This window comes from Podarcis erhardii, assembly GCF_964252035.2.
Source record: "Podarcis erhardii genome assembly, chromosome: 9".
Lineage (NCBI taxonomy): Eukaryota > Metazoa > Chordata > Lepidosauria > Squamata > Lacertidae > Podarcis > Podarcis erhardii.
In genome coordinates, this window is record NC_138512.1 from 75,809,893 (window position 1) to 75,837,689 (window position 27,797).

Consider the following 27,797-nt stretch of genomic DNA (forward strand, 5'->3'; position numbering starts at 1 on the left):
AGAGCTCACGTGTTCCCCCATTTCTCGCTTTAGGAACACCCCAAAAACCACCATGTTGGTTAAGAGAAGCCCTCAAGAGCTTACGTGTTCCCCCGTTTCTCGCTTTAGGAACACCCCAAAAACCACCATGCTGGTTAAGAGAAGTCTTCAAGAGCTCACGTGTTCTCCCATTTCTCGCTTTAGGAACACCCCAAAAACCACCATGTTGGTTAAGAGAAGCCCTCAAGAGCTTACGTGTTCCCCCATTTCTCGCTTTAGGAACACCCCAAAAACCACCATGCTGGTTAAGAGAAGCCCTCAAGAACTTACGTGTTCCCCTATTTCTCGCTTTTGGAACACCCCGGGGCAATTTGGTCAGGGGCAATTGTGGGACGTCAGAAAACTACGGTCAGGACCAGCTTCATAAACTAGGAAATGCAGCTTTGTAATTCAAAACAAGAAGCAAGCCACACATCTCCTTTCCACTGTAAGCCAAAGAGAATTCAAGGACCGAGAGCTCAACATTAACGTGGAAACGCATCAGCATTTCTTAAAAAAGAAAAGAAAAAAGGCCAACTTTACATGAATGGAAGCTACATATTAGAAGAATAGTTGAAAAATGGGTGATTTCATTTTCCTGTTAGCCAGCAAGGACAAAAGGCGTTTCTTGGTCACTGACGTTTTGCCCCAATCTCATCAAGGGTTTTGTGCCTTGGCACAGGCCGGTCTCGCTTAGGTCTTCTGCTCAAAGAGGTCGTGGTACTCCAGTTCCTCCAGCTCTCGGTTGTACTCTTCAATCTCACGGTTTGCCTCCTCCAGGTAGTCGTTCATGAACTGATCCATCACTGGGGTGAATCGGCTATTAAGGAAAATAAATCCTGCCAGAAGCCATTTAAGGTGGGGGCTTTAAAAATACACAGCAGCTCCTGAAGGATGGTCAGAAGTGTGACACCGCCCGCCCACCCACCTCCTGTTTTAACAGGGGACCCAATCCACTGGGAATTTTTCCTACAGTCCTTGCTAAAAAGATCTAGAATTGCACAGCGGTCCACAAGCGCTGGAGGGGACGTGGATCTGCTTTCGGCACCTTCTGTTCAGTGGGGGGGCTCGCTTGCTGGATCCACTGGGGAAGGTTGCTGGTTTGTATCCAGTTAAAAACACCAGTTTGAAGAAGGGAGGGGAAAGGACACACACTCTCTCTCTCTGCCTGAGACCCTGGAGGAAATATGCTGCCAGATAAGAGTAGACCGGGGGGAAACCAACATGTTGGTTGTCCAACCAAGACTCCCCGGCATCTATTATTATTATTGGCCTTGCAGGCAGTTCAATAGCATATGGATGGCACCGCATGGGCTTCCTCAGGAGGAGGCAATCCCAGGCAGGAGGAGCAAATACTGTGACCTCGTATAAGGCAGCTTCCCATATACTGTGCCATATACTGGTACTCTATCTGATCCAAAAGGCCTGCAATTTCCTGACCTGGCTAAAATCTGATCTGAAATCACAGAACTGCAGAGTTGGAAGGGACCCTGCAGATCATCTGGTCCAACCCCCTGCAATTCTGGAATAGGCAGCTGTCCCAGACGGGAATCGAACCTGCAACCTTGGCGTTATCAGCACCATGCTCTAACCAACCGAGCTATCAAGTCAGAAGTTGTCAAGTCTTGCTTGCTGAAAGGTCCACAGCGGGACTCTGGCCTAGCAGCAGAATGTGGCCCTCCAGGCCTATCCGCCCGGCCCTCAGAACTCTTCCCCAGGCCGCCACCCCACCCAGAAGCCTTGCTTTACTCCTTAAACTGTTTCCGCCAGGCTGGGAGGTGTTCTTGGACTCTGATAATGCCTCGTGCTTTTTGGCCTGCAGGGGGGTTGGAGAGGAGTGTGTTTCCTGTGTGCAAGTTAGCGTAGAAAGCAAAACTGTGCGTTCGTTATTGCCCTGCCTAATTTTGCTTCTAACCCTCCCTCCCACTGGCACGTGGCCCTCAGACGACTGCACACACGGCAAAGCGGCCCTCAGCCTGGAGAGAAATCCCTCACCTCGGCTTACAGCCCACGTTTGAGTTTGTCACAAGCAAACTAGGCTTTCTTTTCTGTGATGAAACAGTCTGCCGGAAGCAAGGACCCAGAGCTCAGCACCGCAGAGGAGATCGAATGCGACTATTTGGGGTCTTTTGCACACCTGTCTCCACTTTGTGCCACCCTAGGAAGCTGCCTGGGATGCAGGTGGCGCTGTGGGTTAAACCACAGAGCCTAGGACTTGACGATCAGAAGGTCGGCGGTTCGAATCCCCGCGATGGGGTGAGCTCCCGTTGCTTGGTCCCTGCCCCTGCCAACCTAGCAGTTCGAAAGCACGTCAAAGTGCAAGTAGATAAATAGGTACCGCTCCGGTGGGAAGGTAAATGGCGTTTCTGTGCGCTGCTCTGGTTCGCCAGAAGCGGCTTAGTCATGCTGGCCACATGACCCGGAAGCTGTACGCCGGCTCCCTCGGCCAGTAAAGCGAGATGAGCGCCGCAACTCCAGAGTCGGCCACGACGGGACCTAATGGTCAGGGGTCCCTTTACCTAGGAAGCTGCCTGCTGTTGCCCAGTTGCTTTTAGACACAGTCCAAAGGTTTACTGGTACAATATGGCTCCAAAAGGTCTGAAGAGCTGAACTGGCTGCAGAGTGCACAGATGCATGCATTTCTTTTCTTTTTTTTTAAAAGGATACATGGATGGTAATCCAACTTGTCACCAAAGAAATTCACAAACTGCGTCCCGTTGTAGAAGTAGCCAGCTGGAAGAGGATCCAAGTGGCGTTTCACCTGCGTTGGAAAGCAAAGCTATCACTCAAGAGCTGCTCTCTGAGCTCGCAAGAACGCACAGTCATATTTCAGGAGTCCTTTGTCAGAACTGCTGATGGGGCGAGTCCCCGGCGAGAGAAAAAATGTGCACAGCTAAGCAGCTATGCTCAAGGAAGGAAATCTTTCGCAGAGGCTAAAAATAGCTTCGCTTTCTATACGTGGGGCTCTCTGTTTCTTCCGGGTGGTATCCTGCCCTGAGTAGGCCCGCTGAATTTAAGGAACACGACTAAAGGAGGTCCATTAATTTCAGCGTAAACCTGAACACCACCCTCTGTGTTTAAAGAGCAGGCAATGTGGCACAGTGGTTAGAGCGTAGGCTTCGGGCTTGGGAGACCAGGGTTCGAATCCCCACTTGGCCAGGAGACTCACTAGGTGTTCTCGGGCCAGTCGCTGCTTCTCAGCCTAGCCTACCCCACAGGGCAGTTGTGAGGATGAAGTTGGGGAGGGGAAAGATCTGTGCAGCCCACCGTGAGCTCCTCGGAGGAAGGTTGGGATATCAATGTAATAATAATAATAATAATAATAATAATAATAATAATAATAATAATAGTGGTGCCTTGCAAGACGAAATTAATCCATTCCGTGAGGCTCTTCGTCTAGCGGTTTTTTCGTCTTGCGAAGCAAGCCCATTGACAGCTTAGCGGATTAGCGCTATTAGCAGCTTAGCGGCTTTTAGCGGATCAGCTGATAAGCGGCTTAGGGTTTAGGAAAAGGGGGGGAGGGAAAAAACCCCGCAGGAACTCGCAAGACATTTTCGTCTTGCGAAGCAAGCCCATAGGGAAATTCGTTTTGCGAAGCGCCTCCAAAACGGAAAACCCTTTCGTCTAGCGGGTTTTCCGTCTTGCGAGGCATTCGTCTTGCGGGGCACCACTGTAATAATAATAATAATAATAATAATAATAATAATAATAATAGGCAGTTACAGGAATTGCTGCTTTAGTGGGAGGGACTATAAGGCTGCCTTGCGTTGACTGGTGGTAAAAGGCTATCTTCTCCCATCCCCTCATTAGTCATGGAATCATAGAATTGTAGAGTTGGAAGGGAACCCAAAAACCATCTAGTCCACCCCCCTGCAATGCAGGAGTCTCCGCTAAAGCCCTGCCCACTGAGCTAAGGTTGCCCCCCTGCCCTCGAATAGGAAAGGCGTAGTAAAAAACTTCTGGGAAATGATATATAATGAGATGAAAAAGATGTTGAAAGATACATTCTTAAAAAAAACCAGAAGCATTTTTACTTGGTATTATAGGCGAGGATATTAATAGAATGTTAAATTGTTCTTATATGCAACAACAGCGGCAGGAGTATTGATAGCATAGCCCAGAAATGGAAGCAAGAATAAATCCCGATGAAAGAAGAATAGCAGACAAAATTAATGGACTACGCAGAATTAGATAAAATGACAGGAAGGATTCGAAACCTGCAGGACCAGAGATTTGCGGAAGATTGGAAAAAAATATACGAACTATTTGAAGAGCGATTGTAATCAACAAATTACGCTAGTAGGACTACAAGAAGTTTTGTAAGGTAAAATATATGAAATATTGCAAAATAGAGAAAGAAGAGAGATTAGTTATAGGATTTAAAGGTAACAGGGAAAGTCAGAAATGTATATTAAGTGATTAGATTGGAAAATTTTCAGATGTGATTGACGGAAGTAAAAAAAAATTGTATAAGCTGTAAAAGTATGTTTAATTATTTGAAAATGATATGTTAAAAAATTAAAAAATGAATAGGAAAGGCGTATTTGGCTTTGACTTACATGGATGTTCTTGATCTCCTGCGAGGTCAGCATGCCCCGGGTTTTCAGAGCCTTCCTCTGCGGTTTCTGTGTTTGGATAAAGACACCAGAAAAGCCCAGTTCACTGCTTCTGAACGTGACACTGTGACATTATCAGAGCAGGGTTTCCCAGATGTTTGTTGGACTACAGTTCCCATTATCCCTGACCACTGGGGTCCTGCTAGCTAGGGATGATGGGAGTTGTGGTCCAACAAAAACAAGCTAGAGACCCTAGTTTGGGGAACCCTGCATTAGAGAATGACAAGGGAAATGTGCTTCGAACACGGCCAAAGGGAAACTGCTAAGGCTGAAAAATACGCAGGGCCAAAGCTTCTCTGGACCAAAGAGCTGTCAGGAGAAGACTTGGAATGACAACTGGGAGACATCAGGGAAACCAGAGCAGGCTGGGTGATGCTCCCTGGGCTACGTGAGATGATAATAATAATAATAATAATAATAATAATAATAATAATAATAATTTATTATTTGTACCCCGCCCATCTGGCTGGGTTTCCCCAGCCACTCTGGGCGGCTTCCATAAAAACCAAAAATACACTAAAATATCACAGATTAAAAACTTCCCTGAACAGGGCTGCCTTAAGATGTCTTCTGAATGTCAGTTACAGATAGGTAGCCGTGTTGGTCTGCCATAGTCAAAACAAAAAATTCCTTCCAGTAGCACCTTAAAGACGAATGTCAGGTAGTTATTTATCGCTTTGACATCTGATGGGAGGGCGTTCCACAGGGCAGGCGCCACTACCGAGAAGGCCCTCTGCCTGGTTCCCTGTAGCTTTGCTTCTCGCAATGAGGGAACCGCCAGAAGGCCCTCGGCGCTGGACCTCAGCGTCCGGGCAGAACGATGGGGGTGGAGACGCTCCTTCAGGAGGCTTTCCAGTCAGGTATACTTGTAGTCCACAGGATTATCAGGGGCACCCCCTTCACATGTTGTCTGGAGAGCCTACCCTTTCATCTCGACCGAAAGAGGCTGCTTCTCACAAGACCATCATTTCAAAGAAGCCACACAGTTCCTCATCGCTGTGAATATTTATATAGCTCTCCGAGACTGCGATGCTGGGCACACTGGAGCCCTGCTCAGCCCAAAGGCTCTTCTGTGTAGGTTTGCAGCCTTTACGTACAAATATCAGCCACCACAGTGTCCTCGTTCACGTTTTGCGGATGGAGAAAATGAGTCCGGGTGCAGCACCCAGCGCTTCAGGACTGAGCAGTTATAAAAACCCAAGGACACCCTAGAACCATAAACCATTTGGGCCGACTGAACCGAGGTCACAAACACAACACTTATTTAAAGCACTCTTGGGCAGCTGTGCAGAATCCTGGGAGCTGCGCTTTGCTAGAGGTCCTGGGAAGTCGGCATCCTTAAAGAACTGGTTCCCAGGATTCTTTTGGGGGCGGAGAGGCATGATTGTCGAAGTGCCGTAAGAGTGCTTTAAATGTATGCTGCAGATGTGACCAGAATCCCTTAGAATAGCTCAAATGCAATCTATGAACAAGCTTGAGAAAATTACAGTGGTACCTCGGGTTAAGTAATTAATTCGTTCCGGAGGTCCGTTCTTAACCTGAAACTGCTCTTAACCTGAAGCACCACTTTAGCTAACGGGGCCTCCTGCTGCTGCCGCCAGAGCACGATTTCTGTTCTCATCCTGAACCAAAGTTCTTAACCCAAGGTACTACTTCTGGGTTAGCGGAGTCTGTAATCTGAAGCGTATGTAACCTGAAGCGTATGTAACCCGAAGTACCACTGTACTGTACACAGTGTGCCCTAATGCAGCAAACTCTCAAAAGATTTTATTTTTAAAAAATAAAGGCCTGACATACATCGAGGGCAGAGCAATCCTGCTTTTAACTTGATTAAGATGGCAGATATTCATTTCCATGCGATATGCAGAATTGACAAACATTAATTATCTGAATCACAGCTGCTGGATTGCGATCTTGTTACAAATGCTGTTTATGAATTTTTAAAATGTCAAGCTTCTAAGGGTGTTTTATCTTTTATATGCAAATTGGGTAGATACATAACTGTGTGTTTGTGTGTGTGTGTGTGTGTGTGTGTGTGTGTGTGTGTGTGTTTAAGGGTGGGGGGAAGGGGGAAGAAACCCAACTGTGGAACTAATCCACAAAACAGGAGGAAGGGCATTGTGCTTTGAAGCCCTTGCGCTGTGATCCCACCCACTCCTCAGTTTGTGTATCAGAACGGCAAGTGGAATTGGAGAGGAATCTATGGTTACCAGAACCTGGCAATCAGACGGTGCTACACAAATAAATCTTCCAGTATTTCAGTGCTCCAAGGCTGGAAATCAAACATGAACATCTATGAGACAGTGTGGCGTAATGGTTAGATCAAAGTGCTGGACTACGGCCTGGGACAGCAGGGTTCGAATCCCAGCCACCATCTCTTAGCCTAACCTCCCTCACAGGGTTGTTGTGAGGATGAAATGGGGAGGAGGAGGAGGAGAGCCATGTACACCTGCCTTGAGATCCTCGGGAAATAAAGGTGGTATATAAATGTAATAAATAATGATAACAGAGAAGTGCTTCCGATTCAATGCATGCACCGATTCAAATGCAAAGAAAAGCAGATTAATATACCACTGTATATTAAAACATCAGTCATTAAAAACTTCCCAAAACAAGGCTGCCTTCAGATGTCTTCTAAATGTCATATACAGTGGCACCTCGGGTTAAGTACTTAATTCGTTCTGGAGGTCCATTCTTAACCTGAAACTGTTCATAACCTGAAGCACCACTTTAGCTAATGGGGCCTCCCGCTGCCGCTGTGCCGCCAGAGCACGATTTCTGTTCTCATCCTGAAGCAAAGTTCTTAACCTGAAGCACTATTTATGGGTTAGCAGAGTGCAAACTGAAGCATATGTAACCCGAGGTACCACTGTAGTTGTTGATTTCTTTGTCCAATAAGAAAATATTCCATCCCTTCATAGAGTTCAGAGTCTCTTGGCATCCCTGCCCCATTGCCCTGTCCCACCCCCCTCTTCTTCATCCCTACCACATCCTAGCCAGGTGCCCCAGGGAGCAGGCCATGCTTCACACATGCCTCTTCATGCGCAGGGCCAGGTGATCATCCCTGACCACTGGTCTTACTAGCTAGGGATGATGGGAGCTGTAGTCCAGCAGCACCTGTGGACCCAAGCCGGTATAAAGGCTGTGTGCTGATGGAAATGCCCTCAGAGACTCTTTGAGACTCTGTGTGGTAATGCATTACTCAATGAAGTCTGACTAATTGGGAATTAGATGTAAGCCTCAGTTGCTGGACTCCCAAAAGGGAATTTTCTCCCAAAAGGAGAAGGTCACCCACCTGCTTTGCAGTTTGCCTCAGCCAGTCCTTGATGTCGTCCTCTTTGAGGGAGCAGCCGACGAAGACCAGGAAGTACTCCTGAGGCCCGCTGTGATCGCGGCTCTCGTTTCTTGAATCAGGAGGAGGGAAAGGGGTTGGCCCCTCCTGAACAGGCGCCAGGCTTAAAGAGTTGGACGAGGTGTTGTGGCAGACCTCAATTGTCCGATCTGAATCTGATGCAGAAGAGCAGGAGGGGGTGTTATTACTTAAGCACCCAAGTTTCATTTAGAGAGGAATGGTGGGCGAATTCCTCCCTAGCAAGTTCCACGTCTCAGCCGGCAAAATTTCGATTTACTGAATTCCCTACCTCACTTTAATATTTGTATATATAAATGTTTCCTAATGCTAGCCGGCAAACCTAGTAATATGACTTCATAAAAGGTAAAGGTAAAGGGACCCCTGACCGTTAGGTCCGGTCGCAGACTATTCTGGGGTTGCGGCGCTCATCTCACTTTACTGGCCAAGGGAGCTGGCATACAGCTTCCTGGTCATGTGGCCAGCATGACTAAGCCACTTCTGGCGAACCAGAGCAGCGCACGGAAACGCCGTTTACCTTCCCGCTGGAGCGGTACCTATTTATCTACTTGCACTTTGATGTGCTTTCGAACTGCTAGGTTGACAGAAGCAGGGACTGAGCAACGGTCCCAATATGACTTCATAAAAGGTAAAGGTAAAGTGACCCCTGACCATTAGGTCCAGTCATGGCCGACTCTGGGGTTGCGGCGCTCATCTTGCTTTACTGGCCAAGGGAGCCGGCGTACAGCTTCCGGGTCATGTGGCCAGCATGACTAAGCCACTTCTGGCGAACCAGAGCAGCGCACGGAAATGCCGTTTACCTTCCTGGCAGAGCAGTACTTATCTACTTGCACTTTGACGTGCTTTCGTACTGCTAGGTTGCCAGGAGCAGGGACCGAGCAGCGGGAGCTCACCCCGTCAAGGGGATTCGAACCGCCGACCTTCTGATCGGCAAGCCCTAGGCTCAGTGGTTTAGACCACAGCGCCACCTGCGTCCCAATATACTTTACACAAAATGCAAAACACTACTTTTTTCTACTAAGAAAAAAAACATAAAAAGGGAGGCAGGTTATTAATTCCGTCAACAATCTAATGAAACAAACTTCTTCCACAGCACAATAAAATAAATAAGTAAAGAGAGAGAGAGAGGAAGACAGATCTCCCCCGCCTTCCAGGGGAGTTTCAGTCCAAGGAACTTCAAAACAATGCTGTAAAAGCTGAGATATAAAAGCTTGGACACGAATGAAAGGACTCCTCCTGTAAAAGGAAAGGATCCCAATCCAAGGGAGGCTCCCAGTGATACGGAAGCTGGAAGGAGAGGCGACCTTCACCGGCTCCCCCTTGCAGTTCCCATCATCACGTCCTCTGCTGCTTGGAAGCATCCTAAACACTTTGGAGCCTGTTTCTTTGGGCGAGGGGGAGGCATAAGAGGCTGCAGGAGGAAAGGGGAATTGGCAGAACCCCCCTCAGCCCCCCACCCCATCCATCTTGCAGCTGGAGCATCCGTGAGCAGAGGTTAGGGGGAGGTTGGCTGCAAAGGATCCCACCCATAGCAGTTCCCTAAGGAATTAAATGGCGACCGATCACTCGCCTGTTACCTGAAAACTTAACTTTCCCCAAAATGTGGTAGACGTTTCCAGAGAAAGGACTTGACTTTTTGGAGGACTTCAGGGCTGTTTGAAAACAGAAAGACACAGAGAAAACGCAGCCAAGTGGCTTAATCTTTCTTGACTAAGGAGGGGGTGCAATGGGAAATGAAAAGCATTTGCAAGGCCTATTTCACGCTAGAATTAATTCTATGGAGGCTAGAAAATATGTATGGGAGAAATAAGACCTGCATAGCTTTAGCGTAACCCTTTATTGAGCACCCAGCATGCCGCAAACTTTAAGACCTTAAGGTGTAGTCATAGGTATGTCAGTGTATTCAAATCTGAATTGTCAAATTATGTTGTTATTGTTATTATGGTTTTTGTTGTATGTGTCTTTTGCGGTTGATGTTTGTATTGAAAAAATGATTAAACAATTTTTTAAAAAAAGAAAAAAGGCAGTCCTTGACCATATACTGCTCTCTAGATGTTCTGGAGTGCAATTACTATCAGGCCAGGTGAAACATTGGCAAAGACTGCATTAAACATTCAGGAAACAAGAAGGTTTTGCTTTTTAAAAACAATCCCCTTTTTAAGCAAGCGTCTTCTAGGATCAGATACGTGAGCAAGGTAAAATGAGAAAAGGAAGAAGAAGAAGAAGAGTTTGGATTTGATATCCCGCTTTATCACTACCCTAAGGAGTCTCAAAGCGGCTAACATTCTCCTTTCCCTTCCTCCCCCACAACAAACACTGTGAGGTGAGTGGGGCTGAGAGACTTCAAAGAAGTGTGACTAGCCCAAGGTTACCCAGCAGCTGCATGTGGAGGAGTGGAGACGCGAACCCGGTTCACCAGATTACGAGACTACCGCTCTTAACCACTACACCACACTGGAAAGATTTAATACATGTAATTGCTAGGCAGAGATTCTGGTATATAAAATGATACAAGGATGTGTGTTGCAATACATACAAACTACTGGGCTTGAGATTTCATGCCAAAATCTGGGACCTGGTGGTGTGGAAACTGAAGCTCCCTCAAATCTCATTTTTGGCTTTGAAGGGTTTCTAGCCCTCATGGTCAAGGGAGCAATTTTTTCAAATGCTCAGGAAATGTTTGTACCTAATCGCAGAAATGTGTGTGCTAAACTGAATTTGGGCAAAAGAAAAACTAAACACCAAGGCATCCCTTTCCTTGACATACATAATTGGCTTTGAGCACACAGCACAGCAGGAAGGTTTGTGGTTGCATATTTTCAGGCTTCTGCTTGTGGAAACGATGAACAGGTGCAAGGATGTGAAGTTTTTGCTGGCTATGCTGGGCGTAGGTGGGGCGGCAGGGGGCAAGGGCAGCCCAGGACACTTGGCAGCAGGTGGTGAGGAAGCAAAGAGGACCCTTTCCCCAAATCAAGGTGTACAGGACCCTCAGCTGGGTCAATATATTTTTGCACTCAAGACAACACCCGGGTCATTAAAAATAAGGTAATAAAAAATAGCCATTAAATTTCATGACACCTAAAATCAACTGTAAAGTGCGGGGGGAGGGGAGAGATTCTGGCCAAAAATGTCATTTGCTAGCAATTTCAGGGAGAAAACCCCACACTAAAATTAATCTCTGCATTCAATTGATTCTTACCTTTACACTTGGCCACAAATCGTGTTTTCTCCAAAGGACGGTTAAACCACACACAGATCTGAACCATCGGGGGAAAAGTGGAACCTGCACAGAATTTGCCCTCGTACCTGAAGAGGAGGAGGAGGAGGAGGAGAAGAAGAAGAAAGGAATCATGTCAGTGTGTCAATTTTCCAAATTTGGTCCAGTCCCAAAGCTCTTGCAACCCGCTGTCGGATGAGGATCAGGTTATGAAGCAGACCTCTTCTGCTGGTTCTCAACAGGCACCCACAGACTCCTTTTACTATGCAGCAGTAGCGATGGCAAAGGTTGCAAAGACAGAAAATAGCAAGAGAGCAGGTCAAGGGGAGGTAGGAGCCTGGGGTGTTACAGGAAGGATTATAGGGAAGGTTGCGTCCCGGCAAACCCGGAAGTAAACACCGGGTTCGCAGCAATTCGTGCATGTGCAGAAGTGGCTTCTGTCATCTGCGCATGTGCAGAAGAGGCTGCCACTGTCTGCACATGTGCAGAAGCGTGCTACCACTGAATGTGCATCCCATTTTGACCAACGGCTGGACCTCCAGAACGGATTATGTCCGTAAGTAGAGGTTCCACTGTATGTGCTGGAGGGAGGGTCAAAGTTTCATAGAAGAGCACATGACCTGCGCATGGAAAGTCCTGGATTAGATCTTTGGCATTTTCAGTTAAAGCAAGGGTGCACCCGCCCTAATGTTCACATATGTTCATGGAGTGAGGTTAAAAACCTAACACTGGAACGGCAAAGTGTTCAAATGTGAAGAGCATAAATAGGTGCATCTTTCCTCTCATTGCAACATACAAGTGATGCCTGTACAGTGGTACCTCGGGTTAAGAACTTAATTTGTTCCGGAGGTCCATTCTTAAACTGAAACTGTTCTTAACCTGAAGCACCACTTTAGCTAATAGGGCCCCCTGATGCTGCTGCTGCCACACGATTTCTGTTCTCATCCTGAAGCAAAGTTCTTAACCCGAAGTACTATTTCTGGGTTAGCGGAATCTGTAACCTGAAGCGTCTGTAACCCGAAGTACCACTGTACGTGGACTCCCTCGGGATGTTGTGGACTCTCCTTCCTTGGAGGTTTCTAGGCAGATGTTGGATAGCCGTATGCCATGGACACTTTAGCCAAGATTCCTGCAAAGGATTCAACCCTCAGGGTCCCTTCTGACTCTGATTCTAGGTGAATTTGAATGTTAAAGGTATTTAAACACAAGGCGCTGCATTCAAACAGGAGATCAAGAGGGGGAAATAAGTGATATGATGTCCAAGATCTTCTTGCAATGCATCTGTAAGGAACACCTCACAAAAAACCCTCTTATTTCCCTCTTAGCTCATGACTGCCTCCCAACCGCAAACTGGTTTCCAAGTGTTCAACTCCCTTTTGTTGCCCAAACAGCAAAAACCACACTGGCGACACTGAAAAGAGATGGACTAGGAGACCTTTCAGAGATTCCGTCCCTGTTTGGTGAAATTTCTACAGTGCTCTCCAGTTCGGACAGCCATCTTTCCATTAGAAAATGGGGCAGGAGAGCAACAAGACAACTGAATGGATTTCTCTAGGAAACTAATTGCAGCATTTCATTAGTGAAATGATTTATCTGGGCAGATTAAACGGAGGGGGAAATAAATCTAGTAGTGCTTTATAATGCTCATGTGTATTAAAGGATATTGCACTTGAAATGTTTTTACCAAAAGGAGATACTTGCCAGCCAGGGTATGTTAAGTAGCGAGTCGTCAGCATCTGTGGAGCCGAGAAACTGTTTTCAGATAGGATCAGTTCGATGTCTTCATTCCTAGTAGGAGAGCGAGGTTTCAATTACAGAAAAAAAATCACCTTTAAAGTGCACTTGCCCAGAAGCAGAGGCAACCGTCAGGATTTAAACCTGCCTTCTACCCACCAGGTGAGTCAGATCAACATGGGGGGTGTTTTCTGGCTTGCCATTTTAATGTAACAGCAGGTGCTTTTTGGATTCTAGTCTTCCTGGAGACAACAAAAAATTCCTGGAGACAACAAAAAATTGTCTTCATACTGCTAAGAACCGTTTTCTTCTTCAAGATCCAAAGCATTTCAAACCCGTTTTCCCACAACCCTCCGAAAGGGAGCTTGAGTGTAGCTTGCGGCCATGTTAATGTAATGTAAACAAGGATTTAAAACTCTCAGTGAGTCATAGTCTGGGAACATCTGGTTGGAGAGCAGCAAGGGAGGAGGATATGGAAATGCCAGCTTGCCGCCAGCAGCGGAGGCGTCTCGGCTGCAAAATGGCAGCCCAGGCAACTGAGAGTTCCCACATCTGCTTCATTCCTGTGCAAAGCACCCAAAAAGGACTGGCGTCTCTCTCCTCTTCCGGGATGAGTGGCCCACGTGCCGCAAAGGGCAGGTGGAAACCTCCAGGCTTACCTGCTCACGACCCCGTTTTCTGCCAGGATGAACGAAACGGTGGGGTTCGCGGCTCGGATGAGGTTCTGGAGCTGAACAAGGAGTGGGTGTCTCTGCTCGGCTGTATGGCTTGTGAAGACCACATTGCTCACCAAACCTGGGGGGAAAGAAAGCACACAGGGTCAGCTGTCTTAGGGACTGTCTTCACCAGCCACTGTGTGCTCTTGGGAGACCAAAGCATTAAGGTGGTAAGCCAAGGCGTTCAGTAAAAGGACAAGACTCTGTTGTAGTGTAGGTATTTAAAGGCCAGCTCAACGCTCCTCCCTGAAACTGCTGTCACACAGCAATCCAGCTTTCTTGCTCGCTTGACAGCAGAGTCTGCCTGTCAGGCTGCCACCCTCTCGCCCATCAGGACCCACTTTTTAAAGCTTTTCTTGAGCTACCAGACACTTCTGCAAGTGGCTCTCTATGCTGCAGTTTGCTACTAAGTTTTCAGTGCCTGGTCTCCTGCTGCATCCTAATTCTTGCCATCCGCTAGCCAGATATATGGCTGGCCAACACCATCCCATACGGCAGCAGTCTCCACAGGACGCCTTAAAGGCTTACGGCTTCATTCCTGAAAGGAAATGTGCATCTTACTTTTGCATACAGAGATTTTACCTTGTGAGCACTGGTCCAGGAACTTGGGGAAAAGAAGCCTGTAAAATACAAATGCACACACGTCTTAGCGTTAGGGATACAGGCAGATGTCGTCTGCTAGTCTTCGAAGCCCCTGCAGCTACCACACCCTCAGGAAGATCACTGGTTCCTCAAGCATAAGGTTATCTACCTCAACTGATCGCAGCGCTCATGCAAGATCACTTCCCAGGGAAGACCCTTTCAGGCAAGACATTTCTCTGGCTAAGAAATGCTGCAACCTTTCTGATCTCATCTAGAATAGCTCGCAAGGTGCAGCTTCCCTGGCTACAGAAATCTGTGGCTTCTAAGGCGGCTGGCACGACAACATGCAGGTACGTGGTGGAAGAGATGTCCGTGCCATACATGCAGGGCTTAGCTGTCAACTTTTCCCTTTTCTTGCGAGGAATCCTATTCGGAATAAGGGAATTTCCCTTTAAAAAAGGGAAACGTCGACAGCTATGATGTAGGGGCTTGCAAAGGGGTACCTGTGTTCCATGTAGCAACTCAGGGGCTCGACGCAAGTACTGATGGCTCCAATGACGAAAGCAGCCTTCACGTCAGCATCTGGGTGAGTCTGGAGGGCCTGCACAACGTCAATCACATCTGTATATCTGCAGAGGGAATGAAAGCAAAGGGTTGTGATGTGACGGGGAAGCACAAGGACTATGGCTGCTGCCAGCCAAGGTGGAAGGAGACCGTGGGTATATGTGAATGGCGCAATGAGCTTCGATTCTGAGAAAGCACTTCTTATCCAAGTCCTGGGGCAGGGAGGTAAAATGGCTCTTCTCTTGTGATTTGTGCAAGGGCATCTCTCCCTTCCCACAGTCATTCACAAAAAGACACCCCCTGCAGCATATCAAAGAGGAACCTCTGGCTGTGCAGGTTAGGAGGTGATGGGAGTTGTAGTGTGGAGCATTTAGAGGGTACCTGGTTCTGCTGGGGGGTGACTGCCGTACACATCTGAACATCAGATGCGCAGCAGGGAACACACAGCAGGGGCATCTGCCGCCGCCTTAGGCAGCTGGCAGAGAGCAGGATTGTGGCTTAGAGAGACCCTTGTCTCCAACCAGCAGGGGTCTTAAGAGCATCATTCTTGAGATGCAGGCAAAGAGAGACAGCAATGAAAAAGGACAAGAGGTCGTGCACCAATTGGTTTGTGTGTCCTCCCCCCCCCCCCCGGTTTCCATTGTGTTCATCTCTTTCTCAAAATGCCAAAGGTGACGATCTGATCTGCTGCAAACAGTTTTTTCAAAGGCTTCTTGCCATCCCTTGTTCTGCGTTGGCGGGCAAAGTATACTTGACCTCACTTCCGACATTTCTTAATAGAAATGCCTTGGTGCATTATTGTAAAAGGCTTCCATGTTGGGTTCATAACTCAACTCAGCAGCACTTCCCTTGGAGAGCCATTTCATGATGCTTTGAACCAAGACCAAAACAATGCTTGCCAAGGCTGCTCCTGCCACCCAGTCCGATAAAATGTGCTGCGTGGGAGCTTTTAGGCAGGAAGGAAGACAATGAAGGCCTTTGTACTTGCTATCTTGGGCCTATTTAAAAGTTACAAAAACAGTCTCTCTCACTCCAAACTTATGCTTGGATACAGTGTGCGCGTTCACCTGCATTCATGTGTGTTATTTTGGATTTTTCAGGAACATGTAGCTATGTACCAAAGCAAAAGGCTTCTGAACACTCTAAAAGCATCCCTTTATATCAAGGAGAAAAGACCATCAAGTGCCTCTTTTTGTGTGTGTGTGTGTAGGTGTCCTTTGCCTACAAGATGTTGGCTATACTTATGAATAGTTTGTTTGAGTATTGCTACCATTCTGCAGAGGTAGGCAGGCTTCAGGCTTGTGGGATCTACTGCACTTTTTTAAAATTAAAAAAACAAAACTAGAATCCTAAGATCCACCAGCTGGAGCCTGGTCCAAAAGAGTATCTCAGCTGGACGGACATACACTAAGAATTAAATAAGAGGAATGCTTCAGAGTTAAGGTATCTGTGATCAGGATCTTTCACAGAAAAAATCCACTCCTGGTTCCCTGCTTCAAGCATTCATTTTGCAGCAATCCTGATTTGTGCGGGGTGGGAGAGATGCATTTCAGTTGCTGGGAGCCATAAACTGTTATCAACCTACTGCACATCATCCAGAGATCTACCAGAAGATCCCATTCTACCTAAACCCACCTCCCACTTTACAGATCTGAGGTCAAACACATCTCAAAGTGGCAACATGAAGATGGCAGAGTGCTAAAAGCTTACGCAGATCTAGAAGCAGTCTCTTACCCTTGCAGAACCACCAGCAGCCTCACTTTCTTCCTACTGTAAGCCGAGAGACGGGCGCTTCGGCTGTGCTGGGGTTCAAGGACGCTTGCCAGGAACCGTTGGAAATGAGCTGCGCTGAAACATTCAGGGCTGTCCATGGTCTGGCGATAAACAAGCCACCTAAAAGAGCGTAACGAAGTCAGAACAATGCTGCCTGCTTCATTGTCAACACCATCCGCAGCACCACATTATCATTAGTACAGTGGTACCTCAGGTTACAAATGCTTCGGATTACAAACATTTCAGGCTACAAACTCCGCTAAGCCGGAAGTAGTACCTCGGGTTGCGAACTTTGCCCCAGGATGAGAACGGAAATTGTGCAGAAATCAAAACGGTTTTGGGTTAAGAACGAACCTCCAGATCGAATTAAGTTCGTAACCTGAGGTACCACTGTACGTTATCATCAGCACATTTTAACTTATTTTGCCCTTTTTTCACCTGCCCTTTCTTCCTGCAATTTAATAGTGTTATACACCGCCTTGAGACTTAACATAAGGTAAAGGGACCCCTGACCATTAGGTCCAGTTGTGGCCGACTCAGGCTGCGGCACTCATCTCGCTTTACTGGCCGAGGGAGCCGGCGTACAGCTTCCGGGCCATGTGGCCAGCATGACTAAGCTGCTTCTGGCGAACCAGAGCAGCGCAAGGAAGCGCCCTTTACTTTCCCACCGGAGCAGTACCTATTTATCTACTTGCACTTTGATGTGCTTTTGAACTGCTAGGTTGGCAGGAGCTGGGACTGAACAACGGGAGCTCACCCCGTCGTGGGGATTCGAACCGCCGACCTTCTGATCGGCAAGTCCTAGGCTCTGTGGTTTAACCCACAGAGCCACCTGCGTCCCAAGACTTAACATAGGAGGTGGTAAAACAACTGCCTTTAGAGAATACGTGGTGATAAGTAATAATACTTCCCACCCACCTCTGCTCTGTCTAATTCAGGACGGGTGGGGGGGGAACCACCCTGGGAGTCGCCCTTGGTAAAAGGCCACAGCTCAGTTACCACAGGATCCACCCCAAGCATCTCCTGGGAGGGCAGGGAAAGACCCCTGCTGGAGCCATGGGGCTGATGGGAGCTAGTCGTAACATCTGGGCAGCGTCAGGTTGGGATAGACCATTCAAGCACCTCAGTGGAACCAGGCTCCAAGGCAGAGAGGCCTCTAAGGAGAAGGAGGGTCATACCTGGAGAAGGTTCTGACCACTAATTGCTCTCCTATGAACAGCTTTAGCAGGACATCCTTTCCCATCAACCACAGGAGGAGGAAAACAGCAACTAAATAAATCACAACTAACCTTCCATATTCTTTGTTAAAAGTGACCAGGAAAGAACAGAGATCACTCGAGCGACATCCCGGGAGGCCGGTTAAGATGGTGATCACCACCTCAGAGAAGAAGAACTAGTTAAATCATTGCCATTGTTACTGCACTGCTAGTTTTGAAGGGGCTAAAAAGGGTTCTGTGGGCAGGACGAAGTAATCATGTGCGTACGTTATGTTTGCAAGACAAGAGGGTATTTTAAGGGCAGGAAAGCCAAATTTGAAAAGAAGCTTTTTAAAAAAATGGCAGATGGGTACGTAAAACCCCTTGCAATCAGGTTGCCAAGATGGGTTACACTAGAGGAAAATGCACGAAAATGAAAAAAAAAAACCACTGTAATGCAAACAGAGGACCTTTAAGAAATGTCAGAAGTCTCAGATTAGCTGTCTTACCTTATCATTCTCCGCTTCATTGTCAGGAAGCGCTTTGGACTGCTGCAGCAACGTTGGCAAATGGGCTCTCATCACTGGCTCACGGCTTACGCTGCTGACCGTAAAGTGCTGTAAAAATCTTTGGAGGAAGAAGACAGCGCGGCGTTGTTCGTGGCCATACTTACTTTTCAAGAGGAACCCCTGGAGGCCTGCACGGCTGCCATTGAGCCATTGAGCCCACAAAGATGCTGAGAATCCACCGAAGGCCCAATGGAATCATCTCGGTCCAATAAACCTTAGTTTTTTGGACCAAGTATAAGCTGTGCGCTTATGTGTACCAGCCTCCCTTTCTCCACACACCCCGCCTGTTATATTGGGTTTCTCGAAGCACATTCCCCCCCCCCATTAATTTCAAAACCATTACAAGATCCGATTCCCACTTCCGAACTCGAGAGGAGGTGGAGTTGCGGGCTTCACGCCCTCTCCACGTGCGCGGGGACTGGCTCTTAGCCTCCGCGCAATTGAGGGGATCCCCGCCGCGTCATCCCCTGGCCAGCCAATCAGCTGGCCTAGGGGGGCGTGGCTTGTGCAATATCACACTGGCATGGCCGGGGATCTCCCTCTTTTGCCGCCTCAGCTCCCCCGAATATCGAAGGGTAGTCCGGTAAAGGATTCTGGGGGAGCGTGGCCTCATCCGAAGCCTATGGAGGCCAGGGCCTAAAGCGCGCCCCTGAGCAGTGACCCTGGGGGAGTTCCTAGTTGATGTGCATCAGAAGGACTCCCCCTACTGGTGGTTAACCCTTCCCGGTCTTCAAGCAATCGGGCTGAAGCCAGATAGTCGGTTAGGACCAATGCCTAAGCCAATACCACTCATTCCTGTAACCAATAAAGTTGTGGCCATTTTTTGCCCATTAACCTAAATATTTGTGTCATGTGTCTTTATTTCCACCGGGGGGAGGCGGGAACTCGCCAAGCAAAGGCTACTTTTGAGAAATCTCACCTGTCCAGATCTGGGAGGCTGACCGATATTCTCAGCTGGCTCCATCTTTCTCCAGGGGGACAGGACAAGACGGTGAAAAGCTTCTGCATGCTGGTATGCCTGGAAAAAGGACACACATTTAGAACTAAGGATCTGGCTGTAGGAAAATACTGTCTCTGTTTCCTTCTGGTCAACATGCATTGCTGCAAAGCTAAACCACCACGCCTCAAACTCACCTTTCAACATGAGGCCAAGGAATGGTCTGGCAGGGGAGTGAAATACGCCACTCATTCAATGCAACTTTGTACAAGAGACCTTTGCTCCTGCATCGTGCCCAGGTAATATAATCACTCTCTCTTCAGCCTCTCTCCCTCCTATAGTGTTCTCCTTTTCACTTCTTCCCTCCCTCTTGCCAAAAGACAGCTGTGGCTCTGCTGGAGTGACCACTCAGGCCAGGCTGTGACCGAGAACACCTCCAGGTACCCTTTGCATTCTACATGCAAGGTGATTTGTGCTCGCGATGGCACTGGGTGGATAGATGCAACTTCCCCTCAACACTGCTTGTCCATGCAGAACTTCAGGAGTGGAAATACTGCTGTGTTTCCAATCAGCCTAGGAACTTCCTTCTGAAAGCCTGTAATTTTCTCCACTGTACCTCCTATGTGGACGGCACAGTATAAATCTGCTGCGAAAGCACTATGGCTGCATCAGTGTGCATCAGGACAGTTAGCCTTCAAACTTTTTGGAGCCAGGACGCACATTTTAAAGGCAAACTTCAGATTTCTTCATGCACACACTCGTTCCCCCCCCCCCGCCCTTCCTTTTAGGGTGACTGAATGGCAAAGGGCAGCAGAGCTCTGAAATTTTAAGAGCTTTTAACAGAAGACGGAATTGGGGGAGGCAGCTTAGAGAATATGAACCTAAAAATGAGCTCCTATTAAACTGTTGAGTGACTCTCCTCCATTGCACTGTTACCTGTCTCTCTCTCTCTCTGCATCTGTGCTCCTGTTTAAAAAGAAAGCCACGCAAAAAGGAAAATGGCTTTGGCACTCTTGCGACTCACCTTAGGCTGCAGGGAGACTTTCTCGCGGGTCCTGACCCACCAGCTGAAGGGCCAGTGGCCTCAAAGGAGGCCAGAGGGACCTCCACTAATATAAGCTGGTAATGCTAATTCCACAAGAGAATAAATGCAATGGATCAGGGGACGGGAGAGGAATAAGAAACTGCACACACCAAGCACACCAGGAAATGGCTCAATATTTAGTTTACGTCAGCGTGATACACACATCGAGGGACTCCACAGCACACAGAACCTTCTATAGATTACACTATAAGTGAATTTGCTCTCTAGTGGGGGATCCTTATCTTGCCAAAACAGCACCTCTTGCACACAAGGGGGAGGAATGAGCAGCGACAGGAGGAAACCCTTGTCAGCTTCGCCTTTGAGCCAGTGCCAACGACTGGGCTCAACCTCTTCAGCCCCGACTGGGCTAGGTGAGCTGGAAAAGCACTCCCAGAGACCTTCCACTGCAGGGAGCAGGTCTAAGTGCTGTGGACTCACAACTTAGAGCTGTGAGCACCAAATTCAGTTCCAAAAGTCAGCGGAGCACAGCAGAGCATGAACCACACGAATGACAGCTCTGAAGTATAACTTCTTTTATTCTCTACAGCTACTGCATAAACTAACTAAAGACTAATCATGGACGCTGGACTGCATGAGTGTTACAGCTGCTTGAGCAGTCACCTTATCTATACACAGATAACACTCAGACTCCCACAGGCTGGAGCGGAAGAAGCGATGAGCAAAATCCGCCCCCTCCTTTCTGAAACATTATCAGCAGATTCTTGCAATGGGAGGGGTGAAACATCCTCAACCCTAAGGTTTGCAAATCCTCTGGGGCGGGACAAGTGGTGGCTGAGCTCAACAGGGGCTAAATGTGCTCACTGAATGCTGGCTGACTGGTGAAAAATGGAAAAGCTGGACGGGGAGATGGGATGGAATGGAACATTCTAGAAAAGGGCATGGCTGGCAGGCAAGCCTCCTGGGACAGGAGCACTCCACCCTGCCCTGTTTTCTTGCGGCTCCCCCCTGTTCCATGCCATTCTATATAGGGGGGAAGAGCCATCTGCTCACAATTTCTCCTGTTCTACAGGCAGGCAGCCATCCTGGGTCATCTTCAAGGTTACTCCCGAATTCCCCTGCTGTTGCCAGGCAGAGCAAACCTACAAGGAAGAATACAAAACATTTAAATTACACAGTTTAATGCTGCATTTAATAGTTGCAGAGGAGTTATGAGGTGGTATTTGTTTTGGACGGTGAACCGCCACTGATGGCTAACCCAGGAGGATTCCTGGGGTACTAGTAGTTATTAACATCTGTAATTAGGAATCCTCTCTGCGGAAGGCATTTAAAAACCGAACTGGGCTTCCCAGAACAACTGGAGCCTGCTGTCATCCATGGTTATAAATGCTAACACTAAGAGATGGAAACTCTACAGAGCTGCAGAGCTTTAAATGGTTTATTTAATAACGAGGAAAATGAGCTATTTTTCATGTCGGCATTAATGAGATTATGCTTTGCTTTTCCTCTACCAGTAATCAACAGCAGTTAAATCATTACTCTGGAGAAGAAGGTTAATGTGTCAGCATGGCTCATGCTCATCAAGATATGCTTTTTGGGGGGGAGTTACCATCCCTCAACAAACAAATGGAACAATCTGTACTATATTAACCAACTTCCCTTTGGAGTTCGGGCTTTGGTGGATTAGTAACTCCCAAAATAAAAATTTTTTTATTTTGTTTTGACCATTTTTTGGTTTTTTGGTTTTGACCATTTTTTTATTTTGTTTTATTTTGTTTTGACCATGACAGACCAACACGGCTACCTATCTGTAACTAGTAACTCCCAAGATATTTTAAAATCTGATTTTACTTCAATTGACTCATTATCCATTTTTATTCTGTATTTGCCATGCATTTTGTTTAACAAAAGTCTATTATTAATACAAAACATTGTCTCTTCTCCATAGAGTCAAAGGCAGATTCTCTCTCTCTCTCTCTCACACACACACACACACAACACACAACACACACACACACAAAACCACACAAACACTACTCTCTCACCACACAGTTTACCGCTCAACAATTTTATGATTTGTGCCTCCGCTGAAAAGCCATTGCTCTGAAGACAATGTGAACACACTGTCAGTGATGTTTGACTTTCAATGACCCTTTCACGTGTGCAAATTATTACTTGCACGTTCATCCATCAGTGAACACAGCATCTTGTGTGACTTCAAAAGACAGTCAATGACAGAGAAGGCAAACAGCAGTGGCAAAGAAAGTTCATCGCTTGCTTGTGTCAGAGTAAACCAGAGGCATTTCGACCAAGCCAAGTCCCAGGGTTCAGCCCTGCCCAGACCTCAAATGTGAGAACTGCACGGAGGAGAAGATGCATTTTCACTGTGACCCTGAAGAGGAATTGCAGTGGTGTCAGACACAACAACTTCCAACATCTTTGGCTGCTCACTGATGGAAGATGGAATCCAGCAACATCTCAAGAGAGAGCACCACGTTGGTTACCCTCAAGCTAGTGGATCTGGATATGCCAACCCTAAAACTGGAAGTCCCCATGCCAACTGCCCATATTCCTCTCGGACCACTCCCATCACCCACAGGGCCACAGGAGCAGAGCAGGAGGAAAGCCAGGAAAGAACTTCAGGACTTCCGGAGGCGGTGCGTCTGGCAATGGCTGCCCTCTTCTAGCTGTGAAGAGGGAGCTCCGCAGAAACGGGTCGTCCGCTACGGCGCAGCGGAGACCCACATCGGAAAACCACAGGCAGCGATAGCCTGTGGCCGTGGGACTTGGCGGGCACCAGGAGCGCCCCCCGAAACGTAGAAGGGACCCCGTAAGAGGTCCCGGAACGTGGAAGGGTTGGCGCGGTGCTGTGAGTCAATCGCTCTTTCTGCGAAGTGAAGCCGCGTAGCTGCTGTCAGCGAGCGCTGTCCTCTTTTCCTGGAACAATTTGGCTGGAAATCAACAACTCGTGAGTAAGAAAGAAAGAAAGATTTGGACGATAAATTCTTGTTAATTCGGCTAAAAGCGAGAGACGAAACCAGGAAGTCCGTCTCTTGCCACTGCGTAAGACTTAAAGCAAAGACTTTGATCTTTGGAGCCTTTGAAGAGGCGTTAAAAGGCAAAGCAATTCTCACATCCATTGAAACTGCTTTAGGACTTAATCTGTTTAAAAGTATTATTTTGGAATACGAACTGTTTGGTACCTGCACCATTTGGATTTACAAATTGTTAAAGAATCCCTGGCAGTAGGATCGCCTAGATAACAGAGCTGTCAGATTGCAAGATTTTGATACTTTGTTGTTGAAGGTATTATTAACTGAGCTTTGCTGGAACTGTTACATTGAACTGTTACACTCTGCACTTATTGAGACATTGTCATACTTTGAGACCAACTCTGCTAAATACAACTAATCTGAAGTTCTTTTGGGAAACTAAAGGCTGTTTGGACTGTGCAAATACGGAAATTTGGAAAAATGTTGAAGATTTAAATAAGGGACATTAAAAATTTGAATTTTTTGACTTCTTCCCTATAACAAAGGTGGGCTCCCTCTAGAGGGCTTTGGACTTACAACTATACGTGACTTTCCTTTTGGTTTCTTTTCCTCCTAAAAGTTTACTTTATGGGCTTGTGGATTCTCATGGGAACATATTTAATTTGACCTTGACTAGCAGACAGAATTGGAATGAGCGGTACTGGGAGACAAACAAGAGCGGCTAGAGGAAAAAAGCAAGCAACCTTGACCTTAGTTTCACAGCCACGAAGATCTTCTGCCCCTAATGTTTTGGAACTAGAAGGAACTGAACAGCTGCAGGGAGAAGACATGGCATCAGGGGGATCTGCTTCAGTATTAGATAAAATACTTGAAAAATTGGAAGGCCTAGACAAAAAAGTGGATGAACAAACGGCTAAGATTGACCAGACTAGAGATTCTGTCAACAAATTAACTGAGCAGGTGGCTTCGAATGCACAAGCAATTGGCAAATTAACTGAATCCACTGTAGAAAACCGGAAATTGGCAGAAGAAGCTATCCAGAAAACTGAGGCACTGGAGCAGGAGGTAAGACCACTCCACAAGCAGGTCGGGGAACAACAGGCCTATTTGTCTATGATCGAACTTCGGGCCCGGGAAAACAATCTAAGATTGAGGTGCGTACCAGAACTTGAATCTGAAAAAGGAAATCTAATTGACTTTTTGACAAAGGAATTTTCTAAGTGGTGGCCCTTGAAGGAAGAAGAGGACTTTAAAATTGTGACCGCCTTCAGACTTGGGAGATTAACAAGGAAGGACAAGCCCAGAGACTGTTTGATCACTTTGAGATCCAAGGAGGAAAGAGACAAGATATTAGGACTACACTACGGAAAGTCACTGGAAATTTCGGACAAAAGAGCAGAGATTTACAAGGACATTCCTAGACAACTTTTGGACCTTAGATCAACCTACCTTGAACTAACAAGGCTGTTGAGGAGTAACTCAATTATCTTTAGGTGGGAATTTCCACAAGGACTTTCTTTCACTTTCAGGGGGAAGAAGGTGAAAATTAAAACAGCTGAAGACAGAGACAAATTTTTGAATATCTACGGAGAGGACCTTCAGAAAGGGATTGAAGAACCTTCTGGGGCTGGACCATCGCCTGCATCTATACCTACACCCTTGGGGTCTGAAGACCAGGACAAAAAGATACCACCACCAGGACAATAACAGATATATCCAGGATGTCTCTGCAACTTCTGAGTTGGAACATAAATGGCGCCAACATCCCGGAGAAAAGGAGAAGGATATTTCACATTTTGAAAAACGAACAATTGGACATTATTTGTCTGCAAGAAACACATGTGACTAGGCTTCATAGAAAAGTGTTAATAAATAAAAGATTAGGCCAAGAATTTATTTCCTCGGATCGAGTTAAGAAAAGAGGTGTGGTGATATATGCAAAAGAGAGCCTGTCACCAAAATTTTTATTTAAAGATGAACAAGGAAGAATCCTGGCAATTGAGATTCAGAATCAAGGAGAAAAGTTTTTGATATTAGGAATTTATGCGCCAAACGACGGAAAATCGGAATTTTACAAGAAGCTGCATGAGATAATGCTGGACTATCTGAACTATGATAACATCATTATGATGGGAGATATGAATGGGGTGGTATCAACCAACATGGATAAGTCATATAGTCAAAATGTAACAAAAGAAGGCAGACTACCTAAAACATTCTTTGAACTTACTGACAACATGGACTTGATCGATATCTGGAGAACAAAGAACCCCCTAGGAAGAGAGGGAACTTTCTTTTCTGAAGCCCAACTGACATGGTCAAGAATCGACCAAATATGGACAACTAGAGGCCTGGCACCCAAGATAAAAAAAGTGGAAATCTGCCCAAAGACCTGCTCTGACCATAGCGCTGTGAAGATGGACATGAGACTAACCCCAACCGGCTCCTTTAGATGGAGGATGAATGACAACCTGTTTAGAGATCAGGAGATTATTAAAAAGGCCCAAAAGGCTTTGAAGGACTATTTTGAGATTAATCTGAACACTACGGTGGAAAAAAGAACTGTCTGGGACGTGAGTAAGGCGGTCATGAGAGGGTTTCTGATACAACAGAACACTATAAAGAAAAAAGCACAGAATGAGAAAAAAGATAAGATTTTGGAGAAAATTAAAGAAGGTGAGAGGAAGCTAAGATCCAGACCAAAATCAAAGGAGATTTTAAGAGAAATTAAACTTTATCAAGCGCAATATGCAAAATTGATGAACCAGGAAGTGGAATGGAAAATTAAGTTAATGAAACAGAGATCCTTTGAATCAGCAAATAAATGTGGAAAGCTGCTAGCATGGCAGCTGAAAAAGAGACAAAAAATGAATACCGTAACAAATTTAGAAATTGAAGGAAAAAACATTCAGAACCCAGTGGAGATCAGAACGTGCTTCCAGAGATATTTCAAGCAACTATATACACAAGGGCCGCAAGACGAATCGGAGATAGAACAATTCTTAAAGAAGAATGGTTTACCAAGATTGTCATTGCGTAATAGAACTATCCTGAACTACAAAATAACACAACAAGAGATGGAAGAAGCCATCCAGAACATGCAATTGGGCAAATCTCCAGGTCTTACCTCCAAGTATTATAAGACATTGAAAGACTATTTGATATACCCACTAATGGAGGTTTGTAATGAAATTATGGAAGGGAAGAAGGTACCAGAGTCGTGGAAAGAGGCTTTCATCACGTTGATACCCAAACTAGAAACCGAAAAGACACAACTTAAAAATTACCGCCCCATCTCCCTCCTGAACGTGGATTACAAAATATTTGCAGACATTTTAGCAAGCAGACTTAAAAAAGTGTTAAATGAAGTGATTCACAAGGACCAGGCAGGCTTTCTCCCAGGTAGACATTTGTTTGCAAACACAAGAAACATTATTGACATTTTGGAACTCCTGCAGACAAATATCAACACAAAAGCAGTTCTGATATTTATAGATGCGGAGAAGGCCTTTGATAACATTTCTTGGAAGTTTATGAAGAAAAATTTGGAAGGAATGGGAGTGGGGCGGGGGTTTCAGAATGGGATAGAGGCAATTTATTCGGAACAGAAGGCAAAATTGATAGTGAACAATGTGGTAACGGAAGAGTTTAATATTGAAAAAGGAACACGACAAGGTTGTCCTATCTCCCCTTTGCTATTTATATCGGTCCTGGAAGTGCTCTTAAATATGATTAGAGGAGACCGGTTGGTGGAGGGCATTCAGGTCGGAGCGAAACAGTATAAACTTAAAGCATTTGCAGATGACCTAGTATTGACCTTACAGGAGCCAGAGCCTAGTACCAAAAGGGCACTGCAACTGATCCAGGAGTTTGGTCGGGTGGCGGGATTCAAACTTAATAAGCAAAAAACTAAGGTTTTGGAAAAAAACTTGACCCCTTCAGAATCAGAAAGGTTTCAGAAAGAGACAGAATTAAATGTGGTTAAGAAAGTAAAATACCTAGGGGTAAACATAACAGCCAAGAACATGAACTTATTTAAAGATAATTATGAAAAATGTTGGTCTGAAATTAAAAGGGATCTAGAAATTTGGTCAAGACTGAAGCTTTCCTTGTCAGGACGCATTGCTGCTATTAAGATGAATGTATTGCCAAAAATGTTGTTTTTGTTTCAAACTTTACAGATTGTGGACAAAATGGGGTGTTTTGAGAGGTGGCAGAGAGATATTTCTAAATTTGTCTGGCAGGGCAAAAAGCCCAGAATTAAGTTTAAGATATTAACTGATGCTAAAGAAAGAGGGGGCTTTGCCCTGCCAGACTTAAAGCTGTACTACGAATCAGCAGCTTTCTGCTGGTTGAAGGACTGGCTGCTTCTTGAAAACACGGATGTTTTAGATTTGGAAGGATTTAACAATGCTTTTGGATGGCATGCATATTTGAGCCACAACAGCAGCAAGGATACTCATCGCTAAA

General features: G+C 46.3%; 1 protein-coding gene across 1 annotated transcript in view; it reads right to left on the reverse strand.

Annotated features, from left to right (window-relative positions):
• Positions 1 to 586: 586 nt before the first annotated feature.
• DNAAF9 (dynein axonemal assembly factor 9) overlaps positions 587 to 27,797 on the reverse strand; it is an 81,397-nt gene continuing 54,186 nt past the window's right edge. Inside the window, exons 23-37 of the mRNA XM_081876686.1 lie at positions 21,388 to 21,476; positions 19,275 to 19,373; positions 18,296 to 18,413; positions 17,880 to 17,968; positions 16,552 to 16,710; positions 14,757 to 14,882; positions 14,254 to 14,291; positions 13,615 to 13,750; positions 12,923 to 13,009; positions 11,204 to 11,310; positions 9,582 to 9,656; positions 7,930 to 8,141; positions 4,578 to 4,643; positions 2,686 to 2,779; positions 587 to 824 (exon numbers count right to left, since the gene is read on the reverse strand). Coding sequence (XP_081732812.1) covers positions 712 to 824; positions 2,686 to 2,779; positions 4,578 to 4,643; positions 7,930 to 8,141; positions 9,582 to 9,656; positions 11,204 to 11,310; positions 12,923 to 13,009; positions 13,615 to 13,750; positions 14,254 to 14,291; positions 14,757 to 14,882; positions 16,552 to 16,710; positions 17,880 to 17,968; positions 18,296 to 18,413; positions 19,275 to 19,373; positions 21,388 to 21,476 — 1,608 coding nt within the window. The 3' untranslated portion in view covers positions 587 to 711. The remainder of the gene's footprint in view (positions 825 to 2,685; positions 2,780 to 4,577; positions 4,644 to 7,929; positions 8,142 to 9,581; positions 9,657 to 11,203; positions 11,311 to 12,922; positions 13,010 to 13,614; positions 13,751 to 14,253; positions 14,292 to 14,756; positions 14,883 to 16,551; positions 16,711 to 17,879; positions 17,969 to 18,295; positions 18,414 to 19,274; positions 19,374 to 21,387; positions 21,477 to 27,797) is intronic.